The sequence below is a fragment of the Paramacrobiotus metropolitanus genome, unplaced genomic scaffold (assembly GCF_019649055.1).
Source record: "Paramacrobiotus metropolitanus isolate TYO unplaced genomic scaffold, Prichtersi_v1.0 Parri_scaffold0000014, whole genome shotgun sequence".
Taxonomy (NCBI): domain Eukaryota; kingdom Metazoa; phylum Tardigrada; class Eutardigrada; order Parachela; family Macrobiotidae; genus Paramacrobiotus; species Paramacrobiotus metropolitanus.
The window spans coordinates 912,454-933,633 of record NW_026570234.1 but is presented as its reverse complement, the minus strand read 5'-3'; the positions used below and the strand labels follow the sequence as shown (position 1 = coordinate 933,633).

The following is a 21,180-nucleotide window of genomic DNA, read 5'->3' as shown; positions in this document are numbered from 1 at the left end:
TGAAGTAGAACACAAGTGAAGTATTTTTTATTAGATAGGCCATTATGTACACTATCCGGAGAAAAAGAATCAAAAGTTTCGTCGAGAAGCAAAAACTAAAAAGAATCAAAACATTAAAACTGAAAAGAATCAAAACTAAAAAGCATCAAAATATCAAAACTGAAAAGAATCAAAACTGAAAACGGAATGGCTTGTGCCGCTTTTGAAGGGCTTGCGCCGCGCGCGGTCCTTTTTTAAGCGTCGTTCTTTTTTTCTCACTTCCGCCGCGGCATTGTTTTTGTCCGTATTTTTAAAGTGTCAACTGCAAATAGTGTCCTTAATATTATAATGATAGCAAAACATTTTGAAAAGCTCAGAAATCTAAGAAAAGGGTTTTCTTTCGCAAGGCCCTAATTTCTTCCTTTACCGGTCTTCCCGCTTTTGTGAATGCATGATTCGTTGCATACATAAAAACCACCTTTTATGCCAAATCATGTCCACCGTAAACACCGAAGAACTTCTAAATACACCAAAGACAGGAAAATATTTTCAAGATTTTTTCACTTTATGAAGGTCCGTATAGTTCACAGCTTTCGGTTTTGGGTACCTAGTCACCAACAGTCCTGTTTTTGTAAGAAAGCGGTATGACTAGAGTATTTTGTTTAATAATTTATGTTACAAGAGGGAAGAATTCTGAACTTAACAATATTTTGCGCTTCGCACAAAGTGAGCAGAAAGAATGAGGAAAGTGGCAAAGACCTTTTGGGAAAGCGACGAGGTGGGGGCGCCGGAAATCGTCTCTGAACTTTTTTGCAGTTCTTCTCAAAATCAGTTTGGCAGTAGTTATTCTAAGTTATTATTTCTCTCAGTTCCTCCCTGAAGAACGTGTGTAACAATATGGTATTTGGGTAACTTTAGTGGAATGCGTCTAAAGCGGGAGATACAAAATGGGGAAACAAACTTTTGGTATCATCACCTTTGTATAAACATTTTAGAACAAGAAAAATGCACACTGCGCGCAGATGCAGAAAAAAACCAATTTCAAGAAAGTTATAAGCGGAAGTCCGCAGGCCGTTTGAACGTTGAGGTAATGCGGACTGCCGCCATCACGGTGCTGAACAAGCGTAACACTGAAGCATTGCAGAATTATTTGATAAATAATTTATGAAGTATTGTAATGGGACGAAGCAGCGTTACAATGCTGCCGGCCGCAAAGAGGTCACTATTCTGCGACCAGGTTCGGCACCTATTACGTACAGTACCTTACAAAATATCTGTTTCATTCAATCCATAGTGACGAACCAGAAAAAAGACTTAACAGTTTATTTTACGTAATCGAGAGCGCTTTCGGAAATCGACACAACATTTGGTCCAGCGCGGTCAGTGGACGCGTAATACCCAACCACCATTATTGCGCTCCACTACAGTACAGAGTACACCGCGTACTGCCGTGCCGACATATCGGTTTCTCGTTGCCTTGCGATCTGCCGGAAGACCGCTATTCACCAACTCCACCTTAAACTGATGCTTACCGTTAGTTCGCCTGTGTTATTACCGAATACATATTGGTTTATGCATATATATTATACGATCTGTACTCACCGATTCCGTGATACTTGATAATTAAACGCCTGCCTTATCACCTAACCGCAGCGTTGTTGCGACAGAATACACGGTACGAGGGCCAGCAGCCTTACTCAACGATGGCAGATTGTTGAACTATAAAATAAGCATTTGTAGTGCAGATTATTTCACCTGAAATTTGGAGTAACGGAGTTGAAGCATTGCGTGTTGCGATACCTGTTCACATATTGTTTACGAGGATATTAGTTACCATTTCCATAGATGGTCCATTTCACCTGAGCTGACGGTAGTTGCGGTGGCAGTTTCTGTCATGAGCTTTTTTTCATTCAAAACAAAACCCCCAACCCCGGATGTATCCGGGAGTAAGGGCCGGATCGATCGCGGACGTCCATCCCACGAAAACATTCCCAGCGACCAAACCACGGACGACGATGAGGAATCATCGCAAAGGTCACTGATCCCGCCTGGTGTATCGCTCATTAATCCCAATCTGCACCCAGAGAAGGCACAGAATTTCCTCGGTTTAAAACTACCTCAGTCATTTGCCGTACGCTTTCTGGGCCTACATCCGGCCAGCGGGATTTGGGGTATTCAGCACACGCGCAAAGCGGTGGATAATTTAGTGTCACTGGCCAAAACCACGGATCCCGAAGATTTGTCTCTACTGGACTTGGAGATATCGGAACCTGGTGTATATTTACGACAATTATCCCCTGTTCGTGCCACTGAGACCTCCAAGGAAATCGACCTGGGAAAGAAGCCTATCGAGCGCATATCGTATGGCGTGCAAGATGTGTTATTCCCGCGAATATTTGCTATGATTTCCATTAAAGAGAAGTCCGTGATTGACGACCGCCCTTTTGACTGTTACGTGTTTCTTTGTGAGAACCGTATCCAGTCCAGGAAGATGGCGTACTGTTTGGCCAAAGCTTTTAAAGAGTATGGGGAAAATATTAAAGCGGCGAATTACATGCAGACACTGGAAGCGGATGTTAAAAAACAAGGACGCAGTATGGGAATCTCGGCACGGGCAGCGAAAAGCGAAACAAGCACCAGTGTGGAATCGGATGCGTAAATCGTTGTAAACGTCTGTAGCCGGTTACGCAATGGTTGAAGGGAGAAAACGACAGGAAAGTGTTGAAGTCGCAATCAGGAAGAACATGTGTATAATCAAAAAGATGACGAATCACAGGCGCTGCAAATCGATGATAAATAAAGGTTCACGGTCGCCATTGTGTAAGGTTAATGATGGACTTTGCACTACTAAGTATGTAAAGTTTACCTTTACAAGCTTATCCGCTAAACAGCATTTCAAGCGTGGATAATCAGCAATGTTTTACCGGCGGTACTCTGTATATGTCTGTGGGCATTATTTGTTTTTTGACGGTTATGCTGCGCATACGCATAATTATAATTTCCTGCCTGTAAATCGAGACTGTCTGCGCGTGCATTTGTTTATTTAAACTCGAACAATGACGTGTAAAATCATTAAAACTGTCGTACACGTAAACTATTTGGAAAAAGAGTACGGTAACTCAGAATTATAGCGCAGCACAACGTAACCGGCAACTGCAATTCAAAACTTTCGAATATTGCTCCGCTTTATGGATTGGGAAACCACAGCACATACTGTACATGCGAGTACTTCCAGAACTATCTGTAAAAGCTAAAGCTATCTTCCAAAGCTAGTAGGACGAAATCTCAGATTTAAGACCGACACAAAAGTTCGATATAACCGAGCCTCCAAAAATGCAGTACCACGGTAAATTTAATGTTCTGCGTTAACATTAAATTTGTTCTCAAAATTACATAAATCTAAACCAAAATGAGGCTTTTCATGAAGCTGATGAGCGTTTTTCGGGCCGACAAACTCGAGAAATCAAAAAATGCCTTTCTGCGTTTATTATATTTCCTTTATCATTTTAAAGGTCATGGTTTTTCGTGCGTTACCGTACAGTACGACTCAATATACATTTCAAAGCGCGTATACGTTATATATACCCGAGCAAGAGTAGTAAGAAAACATATGAACAAATGACTATCAGCCCATACAAAAATGCATTTAGTACGAGTAATTCCTCGTACGCCTTTTAGTAATTTTAAAATTTTGTCATGATTATCCAAATGAATATTTTTGAAGTTAGACAAACGCTGAATGTTTTCCACGGGTAAGATAACTGTTGCTTTCGGTTTGCGTTAACAGTTATGTGATAATCTTTATAGAAAAATTCTTTGAATTTGTTGTCAAAATTTAAAACCTATTATTAAAACAAGCTAAGTCTGTTGTTTGGAGTTAATTGTATTTGAAATTCCCAAGTGATTTCGCTTCTTACCACTTGTTTCCCAATATTAATGGTTTATGACACTGCTAGTTACGTCCATCGTCTTTCCAGATCAAAAATTATCGACGTTACTACGAGCGGGTTGTGAACAAATAAAGATTTTCTAATCTTTCAAGAACGACCGTGGGTCGAAATACTGCTTACTCCAGAAACTGTTGACCTCTAGTCTAATGCATGTATTTTAATGGTATTACATTATGTCGTTTCCATAATTTTCTTAGTATTTTGTATTTGGACAAACATAATTGTAAACAAAAATCGTGCAGTTGTCCGGGGATAATATGGCACAATAAAGTCCGTAGAATAAAGTGAGTGACAATCCACTAATTAAGTTAACGTCGTACCAAAAAAATTCCAGTATAAAGCTCGCAGTATAAACAATGAATTCTTAGCGCGCTGGTTGGGGCGTAGTTTATCGTAGTTCGACTGCTAAAAAGGCGTTTTTATTCGGCTACTGGAAAAAGCTATGCCCACTGGTCAAGATAAGGCCTGTGTATGGATTTTGCTTCTATCTTAACTACTTCTGTGCGCGAGTTGTTGCACAAAACAGTAATAACTTTGAGCGTATTTACATGAACCTATTAATTTATATATTACGATCCACAGTCGTGCAATGAATCGCTTAGTGCTTAATAATGCATACTTCTATGGACAATTTTATGTGCATATTGAAATCCCTTGGAAAAGTATCTGAAAGCATATTTTTGCGAAACATTCTGGCGACGCAAAAAACCTGTTTGAAAAGAGCAAAAGTTATATCATGCAGGATGTCCTGATCAGCTGAGTCATGGTAAGAAATACTACCGTACCGTAGTAGTTAGCGGCTCGGGTGTAAGATGTGGTGAACGCAGGTTCTACTAACATGGATTCCGGTGGACATAATTTTTAGTAGTAAAACCTAGAAACATCCTATTTATTAAATACTGCTGGGGAACTGCCAAGTTGTTTATTTGTTCGATACGGTTGACAGATTCTTGAAATGCAGTTAAACCAGTATCGTCCTGCTGCGCGGTGTTCCTTAGGGTATTAATCGACACAGGATTTCTTTCACGTATATATTGAGATCATGAATTTTGCGTTATACTAATTTACGCTTTTGCATTTGCATCATATTCAATTACAGCTGTTGTAGAGGTTTTACGTTTGAACAAACTACACTCCGCATTCTGTTTATTGTTAGCGTCGTAAAGGTCGCGCCCGTTCCGGTTTACCGAAAATGATGTACTCAACAAAGATTGCAGTCTGTATTTTGATAGCAATGACCGTTATCGTTAAAGCTGGTAAGTTTTGTTAGGCGCTACCACGTTTAGCATCGTGACCTTTACACATTCATGTATGTCGTTGCAGAAGGTCACCGTTGGGGTGGCAGACGCCCAATGGGCTGGGGTGGCAGGAGGCCGTGGGGAATGGGGATCGGAGGCTTCGGCTTGGGTTATGGATTAGGTTGGCTGTCGCCATGCGCATGCAGTTAACGTAGATCGCCAACCGTATCCTTGATAATTTAGTGCTACTGTTAAAATTTAATTAATACAAAAATTTTTCTAGCAAAACTTGCAATTGTGCTGCAGCACAAATTACGAAGAAAACTTCTATGCATAATGCTAGCTTACGAATTACGAATTAAATAATTATGAATTAAGCTTGGCTACTCGTAGCCGTATATGTAGGTACAGTATTCAGTGTGAAATCGACTTCTTTGATATAAGGCGACTCGCATGCGCAGATGGCTTGTCCAGATCTAATTTTCGGAATACTCATTGTCAGAACTAATTTTACGTGTACAACAACTTAATTATATTACACACACGTTGTTATGCTGTTAAAACTATAATGGTAATATGGTTAAGCAGCTGCAGTTTAATTTTACTATTACAAATAGGAAAGCGGCTTTTTCAACAGGTTTCGGATATCCATTTGGCTACTCCTACGGTTTTGGTTGGCCGTTTCTGGGATATGGAGGTAAGATACGAGTAATTTGTTTTTAATAGATTAAGGTGAATCGAGCGGAGGGGCCTGAACGCTGATCTGATTTCACGTGCTTTCACGAGGAACATGCGATACACAAGTATTCGTAATTGTGGGCACACTGTACACCTCGCACGGATTTTGTGACCTTTGTTGCACGATCTAACAGCATCCGCAACTTTGACAGGTTATGGTTTAGGCGGGTTGTATGGGGGATATGGATATGGAGGATATCCATACATGGGCGGTAATGGAGGATATTATGGCCCTCGAAATAACTGGAATAATAATGTCAATAATAATAACAATCCCCAACCACAAGCCACCACCACAGTCCCCTCCACTTCGGCACCAAAATAATTCTAGGGTAGAGTATGCGCGCATCGCTAACATTCTGGACATTCTGCCTGGATGATATCAGACTATCAGCTATCTGTCCAAGGAGCAGAAGAGTCGGCTTTAATTATAGGCTGAACACATACATCAGGGTTTATTTTCCATATGTATAACAATATTTTTCCGCTGGCGAAAAGAACTGGCGAAAGAAATTTAATTTTTTAAGAGTCGCTAACGTTATCGCTTTTTTGGCACGTGACCATAGTAAACGAACTGGATTTTATCCCATCATTGTTCAGTCATGTTCTGCACTTGCCAGTTTTGCTTCGGTACGTGGGCGTAGTAAAACACTATTTGAAATACTCGTACTGCGATAGTTATTCGTCAACGTTGCCGAGACTGGAAATACTACGAGACATATCTGATACTTTCCGCAAGGTAATAACAAGTCAATAATTTATTATGGACACAAAATCGCAATGGAAGGGACCACGAAACAGAATTGTCGCAGTAGTTCTGCTGTCAAAAATTCTACAAAAATATGATCAACAAAAAATTACGGCGCCTACTTTGCATGTCAACATTTTTTCCATCAAGGTGCATTAAAGATGGTGGTCAGACAAATCATATATCCACTGCCGGTTTTGACCACAATGCGGTAATGCTTTGATCATGAAGTAGCCGAGGCAAAACGGCCATTTACCTTGGCCACCTTGGCGTGCATCCGATGGAATTCGTCAACCGGCTGGTAAGGTATGGCCGGTTCCGCTGCAACCGCGTTTTCATAATCTTTCAGCCGCATCGCACGTTTTTCAAATTCTCGTTCTAAATCGGATCGCTGATTTTTCTTTTCTTCTTCGAGCTGCTTTCTTGTCACCTGTCCGCGCATTTTCTCCATGGCTTTTTGAAGTTCACTTTTTTGGCCCAAGACATTTATGCCCCTAAATGGTAACACAGTACAGAATGACCCATCTTTAGCAATATTCATAAACCAATAAATTATTTTTCGGACCGCTATCAGCTTAATTTTGTTGGACCGCTATCAGCTGTCAAAAATCTGACAGCAATTTCATTTAAATAATTTCAAGGTCGTAGATGAAGACAAGTTAAAATACAAAGTTTAAATGTAAATGGCACTGGCTTGTACAAGTTGATAATAAAGAGTAGAACACTCTTGAGTACCTCTCCATAGTCGACTACAAAAATTCCATGAGAATCTATCAATCCTGATCATTAATTTAGAATTGGTGAATTAAATTATAATAACAACTTCACAAATGGCACATTTTTTTGATTACTCACATGAACTTTGTACAAATTTTGAATTATTTACAATCATACATACTGCATCTGCGTACGAAGAGACGACTTAAGACATGATTTTAACAAAATATTTGTATGGAATATGTAAAGTTCAGTTAAACATTTATACAGTATTATTATAATTTTTCTAAGAAAGTGGTTAAAATGAACTTGAAATGCCCAGTATTAGGATGTATATTTAGCTATATAAAGTAATGGCGATCTTAGATACGGGTACTAATAATAAAAATAAATGATAGAACAACGTGCACTTACACAGAATTTATTGCGTTGTTTCTTCCTTACCATTAGATTAAGCGATGCAGAAGTCTTGACGCACAATATTAATTAGATAAAACTTACATTTTATTGTTAAATGCAAGTTCCCTATGTAACTCGCGCATATCCGGATTATCTCTTCCGGGGGGAAGGGGTTTGCGTGGAGTAATCAGCAAGCCAGTCGGGTCGAGATCATAGTGCACTGAATCCCTTGCAACTGTCCTGATATCCGGGTAGCTATCCTCTACAACCATTTCATCTGCAACAAGTTTAGAATTAGAAATAAAACAAAAGTTTGATAAAAGAGAGAGAATAACTTTTAAATTTGTAACAGCTATGAGGATTTGCAACATTACACACGATACAGTCGTGTATGAGAAGGGTTTTGTTTAATATAAGTGCTACAGTGAAATACCTACGTAGCCGAATACCCTCTTCCCTTTTGAAGTATTTGTGCCAAAATAAAGATCTTCAGACCGTACTCAGATTACAATATCTTTGCACATTTCGAGTACGCAAAATGACTTAATCATTTTAGCAAACTGCATAGGGCGTACGATTCGATCATTTTTTATAAAACTTCCGGCACCGGCATAATGCTGAGAACCGCATGCGCCAGTGCACAGCAAAAACAAAAGCCGACACGTAATGAGTACAATATAATCACATGCATGCAACCAAAATATTACCGAGCAAGCGGATTATTATACTTACAACAACCCGGCATATAGTTGTGCAGCCTATTAATACAGCTTGGTAAAGTTTCGGGCCCATCCTTTAAAATACTTGCACGCAATACTACTGAATACTGTTGTAAGCAAATTAAAAACAAATATAGATAGATGCAGCAAATATAGAACCACTACGAGTATACGTGCTGTAAAAATTAATGCTAAGCGTAAGATGGGCACAGACGGAAAATAAATTATTAAAATTAATACTTAGTAATCTTGCCTATAATAATTTGTAATTTGCCTGATGCCCCAGTTTCAAGAGTATTACGTACTTATAAGGCGCATATAATTTTGATTTACAATTAGCACAACACATCTCTAAGGAAGATCTATGCAGAACACTAATAAAAACATAAAACATGCCATAATTACTAATATCTACCCAGTTATTACTCCACTTACAATGTTATCACGGTATCTTTTACAGCTCACCTGATCGATTACAATGATACCATTGCCAATTATCGTAAAATGTTGCCGGTTTCTGTATAACCACAATATCACTAGCCGTAGCTCTGAGTTTATGTTTCTTAAAAGCTGCATGCCGCTTGTAATGCCGGTCAGCGTTGTTGCCGCTTTTGCAGGCTGACTCGGCAGCATCATCAACAAACTTAGATTTGCAGCGCGGAAAATGTACGGCGGATGTGGATAATGAATTGATGTTGCCCATCGGATAAGTTTAAACAGTATTCAGCCAATCTCAATTCCGAGCCACGGTCAAGTTCTCCTTACACCTCAGTCTCAAGGATCACTTGGCCAGAGAGGAAGCAAAAAATTGCTATATCAATTCACATCCAACACAGTAACACTAAACGTCTACATAGGGGATCCTTTGTGTATACAATCAATAATCAACTCTAACATTGAAGTTTAGTCAGATAACATTTGCTCTGTGCGACAAATCACTGTGCTGGGTTCAAGGTAGCTTTTAATTTTAAACAATCTGTGTAAATTGCTATGAGCACAGTGCTGCACTGGGTGATAGCTGCCATTCAGTCTAAAACGTAAAAGTAGCGAGTGAAAGCCGGGGATTAGTCGGATGTAAATCACCGGTGTGTAGAATGAGTGCTTACGTGATCTGCTTAGCATCTCATTAATTAACTTTCGCTACGGCCCAAGGAAACAAACTTGCCACCCGCACGCAACCTGACATAATTGCACGCTGCAGACTATAAAACTACTAAAGCGTTTAGGCTCACTTGCTTACACTTAATTATAAATATTGTACGTACGCACAGCCATGAAAAAAGCATTCTTCCAATTAGAATACCGACAAAGTGCTTTTGAATTTGCGCATGCTCATATAACCTTATTACATGTGTCAGATTTCAGATTCTCATTACCAAGTATGGTTAACTTTAATATCGGCAGATATTTTTCGAAAAATTTGTTGTTAATCTGATAGTAGAAGAAATAAATAAAAAAAACGTTTGAACCAGTTTATTTTAATGCAGGTTCTCATTTAGGCGCGCTTCGCGCATCCAAGTTTTAACAATATTATTCAGCACAGGAAGGTTGGTTGGTAGGCTCTACGATTGAACGACATAATTTGGGCGAGTTGCTGTCGATGGCAGTAACGGCAGCATCCCTGTACAATATTTAATGCCTATATATATATTAATGCCTATATTTAATGCCTATATAACATTATACAGATACTTTCGGTAGCCTAATTGAATATCTGCAATTACGCATACCCTCTGTTAGAGTTAAAAAAATGCTAACTTAACAGTTGTGGGCGATGCATATATTCTAATACTGTTTTCTATATAATACATTTAATATCTGTACAATCATAATGAAGTTAAAAACTAATGCAACATAAATTATATTTACACACCTGCAGGCTTGGCAATGGCCTTACAATTTTTTCCGTATCTTCAATTATACATCCTTGGTGCCAAACCAGATTTGGATGTTAATTTTAAATCATCTTGCAATACTCTTGCATCAATCAAGCATATCGAGCACAGTAAACTCATCTGCTGCCCCACATAAATCCACAAGTACTGAAAATAAATCAATGAGATTGAAATATGCCGGCAACCGTGAGCGTAAGATAACCAAACGTTGACTAATCATATAAATTTACAAAGAAAAACAGTGAAACAATTAATTCGATTGCTTTTGAATGTACGAGAACGTTAAAACATTTACGGAGTTAAGCGGCAAAATGGAGTAAGAAAACTCAGACGGATGATTACCGCATCAATGATTACCGCAATGATTACCGCATCTTCGAAGGGCAGTTAGACAATGAGGTACAGTAAGAATGGAAGTACCGATAATACTTTAACAAATTACACATTCCGCAACTTCCCGAGCACGCTCGGACTGATCTTTAGCAGGTCTTGATTTCCTCTTTAAACTTCTTAACGCATTTAGACGTCAGTCTGCGACAGTGAGCCAAAGGAGTTAGTAGCACTTGAGTTAACACTCTATTTTGCTAATAACTATTATTATCAGCTGCAGCGACCGCTGTTGTTGACTTTAGTTTGTTAACCGCAAAAATTTCGCTGTTCTACCTTACTAGCACACCGTTTTAAACCTGTTTATCTAGTGCCTACGATCTGTAATTTCCGGTCAAGTGCGAGAATTTATGGTCAAATTCGCTAATTCGGTTCTGTACGAATGATTGTACATATGTATGCATGTATACACGTAGCATAACCTCGGTTGTAGGCCACATCGCCAAAAATCCAAATTTACTTCAAAACAACATGTAGTTTGTGCTGACAAGCTTTTAATTTTAACTACGAATAATTAAAAATACTAACTTCACCTTGGTGTGATGGTGAACGATCCTTTTCCTCGCTTTCTTCGGATGGTTGCTCAGGATGTGACGTATCCACAGGTTCGGCATCTTGTGTTTTGCTGAGCTTGGACGACAATGTTTTCTTTAGTTCGGTTTGTATGGAACGCAGAAGCTCTTTCTGTGTAGGTTCCACTTTATTAAACTGAGGCTCGACTGCACTTTCTGAATTTGTTGATACTAAAAAGTGTAATAATTTAGCGAGATCTCTTGATGACTTGCGTAATGCTTATTCGTTTATATATAGAAGCATGCTTAATGGGAGCCGAAGGAAGCAGGCCAACAGAATCGATTGACCTTGAAACTGACCACGTACAATCCAAACGATCACACATCGAAGTTTGAACGAAAACAGGATATTTGTGCACAACAGTTTGCAAAAATCTGAACCGCGTGAGTAGGACTAAATTAGGCAATCATTCGTTATAATTACCAATTATCGTTAATTATTGATTATCATTTAAAAAATACGCAACCACCCAAAAAACCTTTTCTTAAAAGTTAAACCTCAGTCAGAAATAAACGTTAGTCCTAACAGTGTGATTGGGATACCAAAGCCTAAATGCACGTAAACGTTAACTGATTACGAGTTCATTTGAAAGTGTGACCGCGGGGTTCCATTAAGATAAGGAAATGGCTATAGGTGCCCCCTTTCACCCCCGTTATCTATAGGCACCCCCTTTTGCATCCACTAGGCTAAAGGCACCCCTTTTCGATTAATTAATCCCTGCACCCCGTCGCGTGCGAAGCTATAGGCAACCCCCAATTATCCGTTGCTTTGTTTTTAGCTTGAATTTTCTTGGCCTTAGAGAATTTTCAGAAAGTCGTTGCACTACCGGCTCTGAATCTTTCAACTTGTAATAATGTGACTTCTGCAGCAAGAACGGCTCTGTAATAATAATGTCTGACAGTTCTGTAATACGTAGCCCATCCGAAGAAAATCCACGATCTTGCAGAACTACCGCCTAAGCGATTCGTAAAGGCGGCTACCCGTCTCAGCGAAATTTTGGTTCACTTTATCAACTCGCTATAAACAAACCTGGAACAAAAAGAACTGTCAAAAACTCTTCGTCAGTCCTCTGGGAAAAAAACTAAAAATGGGTGCCTGTAGTCCGCAGAAAAAAACGGGGTGCGAGAATTATCTAATAAAAAGGGGTGCCTATAGAAAAATAGGGTGCAAAAGGGGTGTCTATAGCAAACTGGGGTGAAAGGGGTGCCTATAGTTCACCCTTAAAATAATTGTAGCTTGCAATTAATAATATTGTATTTATGATAGCTAAATTTGCATGGCGCAGGCCGAAATTAAGGCGTCAACAGAAATTTAAACCGGCTAGCGCTTACATTAATTATTTATAAGCAGCAACAGATTGTGAGTAATTCGACTTACCTTCCATTTCAAAGCCTTCTGATTTTCAGAAAAGAGCAATTTAAACCAAACTTTCCCGGCGACAGCCGTTAAGCTATTGGTGAATAGCGCAAAGTGAGGTGACGGTGAGAAGTTATCCAATGCGCTACGAAATGGTTGTTTATTAGTAATGGTGCGATCGGATCTTGGGTTAGTAATCAGAAGAGCCAAGGCAAAATTCCATTCAGCTAACGTTTTTTGCAAAAGTTTCCAGAGTCCAATATACAATGTGGTTAATGGAAGCAGGATAGATAAAAGTGGAAGACAGAATTAATTAGGCTGTTGTACAGTCCATTTCGACAAAACCTGATTTCAAAATGTCAGTTATAAAACGATATCGTATGCCCGCAAAGGTTTCGAAATTAAAACATTTGATATAGCACGATATAAAGAAATAGTACACATACGATACACTGATAAATGACTAAAATCGCTAATCGCTCTGTGACAGTTAGTCAGCTTATTATTCTTTGGCTGATGTAAACTGATAAAAAGGAAGTTGATGATAAGGGACAATTCCCATGGTAAGCACTAAGCACATATACAAGCCCGTCCGGAGTTAGAGCACGATAAAGAACAGCTAACGCATAATAAGCGCGATATTAGCGCTTAGTCGATAGCCACTGCACTACAGTTGGCGCAACTCATTAATTTACATTGTTCGCTGTTCTCTATCGTGCTCTAACTCCGGACCGGCTTGTATTGCGACGTCTTCATTACACACAATACACAACAAGTGCGTTCTGCAGTATATCTCGTGTGCACCAACCTAAATTCCATATATGCACAGGTATTTGCGGGAACACGTTGGTTTCTAAGTCTATAATTTTTCGGACTGCCAAATCAGGTAATCCTTATCATCAAAAATGCGGTTGTAGTTGGGCTATTGTGGGGCGTCGTGTAGTAAAGGCCGATATGCAGTGATAAGCATTTATTTACACTGTGCTGTTGGTGTTACTCAAATTTGTCCACATTCCATGCACACCTTATAACTATTGCACGTTTGATTGTGGATATTTGGGTAGAATTAGCTGCATAAAACCGACGCTGAACTTTTAATCTCTTGTACTTAGTAATGTTTGCGTAATAAACTTACCGACAGGAATTTTGTGTTGTCGTAAAGTTTATGCTCGTTCGCAAGTTTCCAATTTCGGGGACTTGCTAGTTGCTACAGGTGCTGCATGCGATGTATACTTTCAAGATGTCTTGACACCCCAAACTCTTTGCTTAAGGTCATAAGTACTCTGTATATGTTTTTACTGTGACGTGTGCAATAACAATTAAAATGCAGAAACTCAAAATGTGTAATAATGTTTGGACTAAGGATCGATTGTCGCTGTAATAATGAAAAAACTTAAGGTGGAACAGCTGTGGCGCAAAGGTCATTCATTTGGCCCTCATTAATGTCCGTTTAACAAAGACTACTGCAGTCATCCTAATTTCCTTGTTTCCAGAAGAGAGTTTAAGGAATACAGTTGAGTAAGAAAATCTGTTGTACAAGACATCGTTTAAGTCTGAATGCAATGATATCGATAAATCCAATTTTGGTTGTATGAGCCCTTCAAATGCTTCAGTACGTGTTCGAATAGTTTTATGGAAAGCAGTGACTGCAATTAATATTATGCAATTATACTGCAGATCACTGTTGCGATTGTGATAACATTTTCTATCCCCTCGCCAAAACTTTTTTTGCGCAGTAATGCTGTACAAGTATGCGCTATCATATATAATCAGGTTGTCATTATTATTTCTTACTAATTAACAGAATAAATTATTAATAAAAATTATTATTCTCATCATTCTCCCACGACAGGGGACTGTAAACTGTTCGGTCTTCGGTGTTCAGCCCAGTACACGTAAATACTGGAATGAGCGGCAGTTTCTTTGTGAAGGAGTACGCTGCACTTGTAAGTAAACATCAGTCCGACCAGCCTATTTAAGGCGGTTACGTACACGCTACACAGTAGCGGTTTACGGTACACTTGTTTTTTTGTCACGGTAGTGAAGTACTATAGCGGACAAATTCGAATTTTGCTTTTCGAGGTAGTTTTAGGTACTTCGTAGTTCCGCATATTTATGAATAGCTGTTGAAGTAAGAAATTAAAGAGCAAGGCTTCCAGTCGATAATCGACTTTGTTATTGTCGCTTCGCTTCGCTCGGATTGTTTGGAAAATGCACAAGTCTAACTGTGAGCGCGACTCACAATCCAAACGTGCGGACGATAAGGATCAGAGCAGCGAGGCCCTCAAGATCGATTTCGGATTTACACCACCCTTTGAAGTACCTCTAGAGCCCTTGGTCGAAATTTTTAATTCGTTAGCAGTCCACGGGGCATTTCCACGGGGCTGTGGAAAGATTACGGTTTCCTCGGCAGTGGTGCGAAAATGGGTTTCGAACCGTCGGAGCGACTGCACAGTGGAGCGAAAATGCCCATGTTAGGTTTGGGCACTTGGCAGGTGAATTTGCTGCTCTGGTCATGACATCTTCTATGACGCTGTACATTCGAGTACTGTGAATTCATCCTGCAATCGTTGTACCTAGTCGAAACCAAATGAAGTTCGTGAAGCCGTCGAGTACGCCATCGATATCGGCTATCGACACATCGACACCGCTTGCACATACGGAAACGAGAGGGAAATTGGCGATGCCTTGAAGAAGAAGATTGGCGAGGGAGTGATTAAACGTGAAGATGTTTTTGTTGTTACCAAGGTAGGTTTTCGGGTAACGATCGAGACAAATCTCAAAAATGTTTGCTCGAATAGCTTTTCTCAGATTTGAGAACTTTGTACTGTAATAGTGTAAGGCGTCTACTTAAATCTTTCCATTTGCAAAATATTAACTTTAAATCCGTAATTTTGAAGTATTAGGTAAACTAGTTGATTTCTTGGAGCTTCGCGAGCATCATTAATTTTGTAGAGTTGCTGTGTGTGGTCTGGGTTATTTTTACGTTATGGCGTTTAATCAGTTTTTGCTGTTTGATTTTTTCAAAACTGTACTGGTTATGATATTAGTTTGGTTTATTTTTGTGTGTTATTGAAATTGCTGGATGCACACTTGCACAGATGTCTACTTCTGCTCTGTATATTGTTGAGAATGTTGATCTAAATAATTTTACACTGATTGAATTACAGCCAAAATAATTACAGTCAAAAGCACTATTTACAGTAAATGCAGTCAAAACACTACTTTTAAAACATTAAATAATTATGGTCAAAACAATGTTTTGTTTCGTTTTATATTAACCCTGTTAAATTGTATTTTATTATTGCAGTTGTGGAGCACATATCATAAACCTGAAAATGTTCTGAAAGGGTTGAAACTTTCTCTGGAAAAACTGCAGCTAGATTATGTGGACCTGTATCTGATTCACTGTCCGGTGGGAGTCAAATTTGTTGGTATGGTACAAATGACAACTGCAAATCTTTGTATGAGCGGGAATTAAAAGCTCATCGGGTGTTGTGCAGATGATAACACGTTCTTCCCAAAGGACGATAATGGGAACACTTTAGTGGAAAAGATGGATCACTTGGCAGTCTGGAAGGTGATACATGTAAAATCAGCGCTAGCATGCTGCAGTGCTTGCAGTTCACACGAATTGTTGATTGTATTTTGTCCTGACGTGATATGACATAAATTTGTAGCGGTTTCTGCTTTTCTTTATCGGCGCTCATCGTAGGAAAATTATTGAATGCTTTTAAATTTCAAGGAACTGGAAAAGGCGGTCGACCAAGGTCTGGTCAAAGCTATCGGATTATCCAATTTCAGTAAAAGACAAATTCAGAATATTCTGGACAACTGCCGAATTAAACCAGCAAATCTACAAGTGAGTTGCATCCCGGTTTGCTCCGATGGAAATGTGCAGTTGTTCAACCTTATTTAATTCGTTCGGAAGATGCAGCGATATGGAAGGAGTTCTTACTACTTGTTAAACGCGTTTTCGTGCTTTTTTTCAGGTGGAATGTCATGCGTATCTGATGCAAAACCCTTTGTACGCGTATTGCTACAAAAACGGAATCACTTTTACAGCCTATGGTAATGTTGTGACTGACAGTGACCGGAGATTTTAAAATCTGGTACATGTTTTGCAACTAACCGTAAGCTTCGATCAATTTATCTGTACATCCAGTCATTTTCCGATTAACTGGCATCGCTTTTTATTGATGATTTGGCACCAAAAGTTTTGTGTCATTAAATTTTTGTCCAGGGCCACTTGGTTCACCCGATCGCGTCACTAAACGTCCCGGGGATCCTGTTTTACTGGAAGAGCCAAAGCTGAAAGAAATCGCGGACAAGCACAAGAAAACACCGGCACAAGTATTTAAGCTTCTGCTATCGCATATGACTTTTTTTCAATTTGATTCCTCATTATCTGTGCAGATTCTGAATCGCTACCTTATCGAGCGAGGCCGGATCACCATCCCCAAAAGTGTTAACCGCGAGCGGATAAAGGAAAATTTCGATATCTTGAATTTTAAACTGACAGATGAGGATTTGAAGCATCTGGATAGCCTCAACAAGGACATTCGCTACTTTCAGTTTGACTTGTAAGTACCGGTACAATTCCTTAATTGTGACTTGCTGTTCATTTTACTCATGTCGAGTTGTTTATAGTGTCCGTGATTCGGAGGATTATCCTTTTGCTGATCCTTACTGAATGTTTGTTTGATGCTTCGATGACGTTACTCTCGGTTACGGTATTGCTGACGTCTCGTACTCGTTATTTTGATTGGATTGTTTTGTGTTTCAGAATCATTCGATTTCTTTAGTATTCTTAAAGCATCCACTCATTACACTTGTACTTATAGTAAAGAGATTAGAAAATGCTTGAGCTGCATTGATAGTTTCGTTTTTTATGTCGTAAACCTGTACTAGTAACCAATAAACAGCACGCATGGCTGGAATAGTAATTATGTTCTTGAATTGTACAATTTACGACTACAATTGAACTGGTATCTCCATTAATTAATATTAATAATTAATATAATTATTGTAGGTTAGGTACGTACTTAAGTACAGTTATTAAAATAATGCATTACTCTTGCCGTCGCTGCATGGGGACAAATTCTTGTGAGCTGAAAATATTACATTGAAGCTCTCGGTATCCAAGTTAGACACAACTTTCCTGCCTGTTGTATGCAAGCTGTTCCTTTCCTTGGTTCAGCTATAACTTGAAAGTTTCTGTTGGGAAACATGTCCGTTAGACCGGTTTCGCTTTTGCGAATAAGCGCACTTTGATGTGCGAGGTACGGTACTAATACGTGTGTAAGCTGGGCGTATAAAATCAAACAGCTGAGGTTCGAGTTTCGAACAGTTTGTACTGTATCGTCTGTATACGACTATTCGATTTAGTATACAGTACTCGAGTCACTTACGTTGTTAGTAGTACCGTAGTTTAGAATGTGAGTTCCTGGCGCGTCACGCAGCCATCCTGGAAATCTTATCAATACCTTGCAAGCTGCCACCAGGCGCAGGTTTTGACAATGCAGCACTTTTCGCCGGCGTTATTGATTGTGCCACTACGTTATCGATTTTGCTAGGCTGACTTTTTCTGCTCGTGAGGCGGCAAGCGAAGTGATTCGACATTTTTATATCTGCGGTTGCGGCGATTGCACGGCTGAAGGTATCGTGCTAATTGGATTTTTTTAGCATTAGCAAAGCCGCAACACGCTTTTTTTTAGAAATTCCAAAATGGTTAACTTCGAGCCTTCCATTACCCTGAACAATGGGCAGAAAATGCCCATGATTGGACTTGGTACTTGGCAGGTAAGAACTTCCATGCTGTAAAAATCTGCTCCAGATTTTTTGCGCGAGCGTAGGCGTTTTTGATTGTGCGCTTTAATTAACTCAATCTGAAATATCGTGTGCGCAGATACATATACAATACTATATGTGAGTGTAATGCCGGTGTTTTATTTAAGTCGTCCGCGTTACGTATTCTTGGGCGAAATGTTTTCAGTGCTAAAAATGAAAATACTTTCTTATGTTTTTTTAACGTCGGTAATTGTTGAAAGTTTGAAAATGTTGTTTGTGCAGTATTAATTCATTGCAGTCCAAACCGAATGAAGTGAAGCAAGCGGTAGAATACGCTCTGGACATCGGCTACCGTCACATCGATACGGCTTTCGTGTATGGCAACGAAAAAGAAATCGGCGAGGCATTGAAAAACAAGATCAAAGAAGGCGTTGTTAAACGGGAAGATGTTTTTATCGTGACAAAAGTAAGTACTGCACAATTAAAGTAGTTTTGTAGAGATCTTTACGGATAGATCCATGAAAATCAAAGTGTTACACAAACCTGCAGCTGGTTTGCTTATATTGCTAATTTCACGTTCGTTAGCTATGGAGCACTTATCATCGTCCGGAGAAAGTGGAAGAAGCCATTAAGAAATCCTTGGCCAATTTGCAGCTCGACTACATTGATTTGTATTTGATTCATAATCCGGCGGGTGCTAAATTTGTCGGTAAGTTGCAATAATTCATATTTTGCGTCCACTTGAATGACTTCAGATTATATTCTATCTTTTAATCAGCAATGAATACCGTTTATCGGCATGGAAATTGCAGTGTTGCAGAATTAATTAAATCGATGCAACAACTTTTTCAGATGAGCAAACTCTTTTTCCCCGAGATGCGGATGGAAAGGCAATATATGAGCGCACGGATCATGCTTTAATCTGGAAGGTAACCACAGCAGAAATCTAACATTAATATCTCCCTACCAACCAGCTCACTGTCAGATTTCTGCAAAAACTTAGTTACGTATCTGTGCAGCATAATTAAAATTAAAAGCAATATTTGCTGAGTTTATGACTTGGCGCGCTTTAACTTTTCTTAATTTCTGTTAGTGTATTACCGGCAAACTGATTACAAGTGCCAAATTTTAATTTGCTTTGTTGACACACAGTTATTCAAGCATAAGAACTGGAAAAATTCAACGATTAGCGCAGCGCTAATCGTTGAATTTTTCCAGTTCTTATGCTTGAATATGCTTATATTATTTCATAAAGAAAATTTATTATATTTGTGCAGGAAATGGAAAAAGCAGTTGATCAGGGATTGATTAGGGCGATTGGGCTTTCCAATTTTAACAAGCGACAAATTCAGAACGTGATTGACAATGCGCGAATCAAACCGGCCAATCTGCAGGTTGGAATATGCACCTTTTAATATTCTCACTTGTCGGATCAGACGTAATAATTATGACTAATACAATTTATGCGGTATTGCATAATGGAAGATTGCTTTCAATAGGTGGAATGCCATGCGTACTTCATGCAAAAGCCGTTGTACGAATACTGCAAACAGAACGGAATTACGCTTACGTCTTATGGTAAAAACCGGCTTAATTGTCAATAGGGACACCTTCCTGGATGTCCTTGTTGACAACAGCGCATCATTATGGAATTAATAACGAAAAACGTTTTTGTTAATTCTGTTAGGCCCCCTTGGTTCACCTACACGAATGACGATTAATCCCGATGATCCCGTTTTGCTGGAAGATCCACTTTTGCAAGAAATATCGAAAAAGTATAACAAAACACCCGCACAGGTAAATTCATGCGCCGCTTATTCTGATAAGAAAACAAATAAATGCAGTTATGTTGTTTCACGTTACAGATTTTGAATCGTTTTTTGATTGAACGAGGACGAATCACCATTCCCAAAAGCGTTAACAAAGACCGGATAAAGGAAAATTTCAATCTTTTTGACTTCAAATTTGAAGACGGCGATTTGGCGAAAATGGATTCACTGGATAAAAACCATCGTTACTTTAAGTTTGAATTGTACGTTCATTACATTTACCTTTTGCTTTGTGTTACGCAAAATAATGTTTATGTATTCCGTACAAGTTAGCATTAGTTTTGCTTTCTTTGTACATGATCTCTTTTTTGAATTGCAGCGTGGGGGATTCCGAAGATTTTCCTTTTCACGATCCGTATTAATCCGTTGGTGGCCGCTGGCGCAGGTTTTCATTTGCACACCTGCACGTTTGAGGAATCGGCCGTTACTTCGCGAAGCGAAGAATTATCAAGTCTGGAAGTTTTTTATGTGTTCTAAGATGGAGGCAATAACTAAGCAGTATGGAAATATAACGATGTTGATTAAAGTCGATATTTGTGGAAAGGCAGCTCCTGTTTTGTCCACTCATGAATAATTTTTGCACGAAGCTTTACTAATGAACACTACTATCGGTGCCTGAATGGTTAAAGATGGTTTAGTCCCCGTTCTTGAATTTATGCGATTCATAAACCAATAAGTCTCTGTGAGCGTCGAAACGGATCGCAGAGTCGTACCGCACAAAATATGTAAATTTATTAAGATTTTGCTTCATTACGGCTACGGTAGAAATATGTACAGGTACGCCGTACCGTACACCTAATTAAAAGTAAACTATATACTGTTTTTGTTATGAGACTGCTAGTCAGTGTTTTAAGTTTCTATA

General features: G+C 39.1%; 4 protein-coding genes across 6 annotated transcripts; 3 read left to right on the top strand and 1 right to left on the bottom strand.

Annotated features, from left to right (window-relative positions):
* The first annotated feature begins 1,676 nt into the window (after positions 1-1,676).
* Positions 1,677-3,075, top strand: LOC129584697 (uncharacterized). Its single transcript, XM_055476989.1, has one exon. It carries the CDS (start codon positions 1,874-1,876, stop codon positions 2,636-2,638), a length of 765 nt encoding a protein of 254 aa, XP_055332964.1. The 5' UTR covers positions 1,677-1,873; the 3' UTR covers positions 2,639-3,075.
* A 1,861-nt stretch (positions 3,076-4,936) lies between these two features.
* On the top strand, positions 4,937-6,566 carry LOC129584827 (neuropeptide-like protein 31). 2 transcript variants are annotated; one of them, XM_055477162.1, is made up of 4 exons: positions 4,937-5,185; positions 5,253-5,348; positions 5,805-5,864; positions 6,070-6,566. In XM_055477162.1, exons 1-4 carry the CDS (start codon positions 5,122-5,124, stop codon positions 6,228-6,230), a joined length of 381 nt encoding a protein of 126 aa, XP_055333137.1. In that variant the 5' UTR covers positions 4,937-5,121; the 3' UTR covers positions 6,231-6,566. The 2 variants fall into 2 exon arrangements, with proteins under 2 accessions (XP_055333137.1, XP_055333135.1); XM_055477160.1 differs by having other exon boundaries at positions 6,058-6,566.
* A 79-nt stretch (positions 6,567-6,645) lies between these two features.
* LOC129584826 (uncharacterized) lies at positions 6,646-13,387 on the bottom strand. 2 transcript variants are annotated; one of them, XM_055477159.1, is made up of 4 exons: positions 12,721-13,387; positions 11,304-11,513; positions 7,872-8,046; positions 6,646-7,147 (listed from the first exon to the last, which is right to left on the bottom strand). In XM_055477159.1, exons 1-4 carry the CDS (start codon positions 12,725-12,727, stop codon positions 6,877-6,879), a joined length of 663 nt encoding a protein of 220 aa, XP_055333134.1. In that variant the 5' UTR covers positions 12,728-13,387; the 3' UTR covers positions 6,646-6,876. The 2 variants fall into 2 exon arrangements, with proteins under 2 accessions (XP_055333134.1, XP_055333133.1); XM_055477158.1 differs by lacking the exons at positions 11,304-11,513; positions 12,721-13,387 and adding an exon at positions 8,954-10,056.
* A 1,390-nt stretch (positions 13,388-14,777) lies between these two features.
* LOC129584749 (uncharacterized) lies at positions 14,778-20,932 on the top strand. The gene is made up of 17 exons (XM_055477061.1): positions 14,778-15,194; positions 15,280-15,447; positions 16,010-16,133; positions 16,203-16,279; positions 16,445-16,561; positions 16,692-16,770; positions 16,943-17,052; positions 17,116-17,282; positions 18,417-18,501; positions 18,788-18,955; positions 19,075-19,198; positions 19,342-19,418; positions 19,767-19,883; positions 19,989-20,067; positions 20,177-20,286; positions 20,355-20,521; positions 20,638-20,932. Exons 1-17 carry the CDS (start codon positions 15,123-15,125, stop codon positions 20,678-20,680), a joined length of 1,884 nt encoding a protein of 627 aa, XP_055333036.1. The 5' UTR covers positions 14,778-15,122; the 3' UTR covers positions 20,681-20,932.
* The last annotated feature ends 248 nt before the right edge of the window (positions 20,933-21,180 follow it).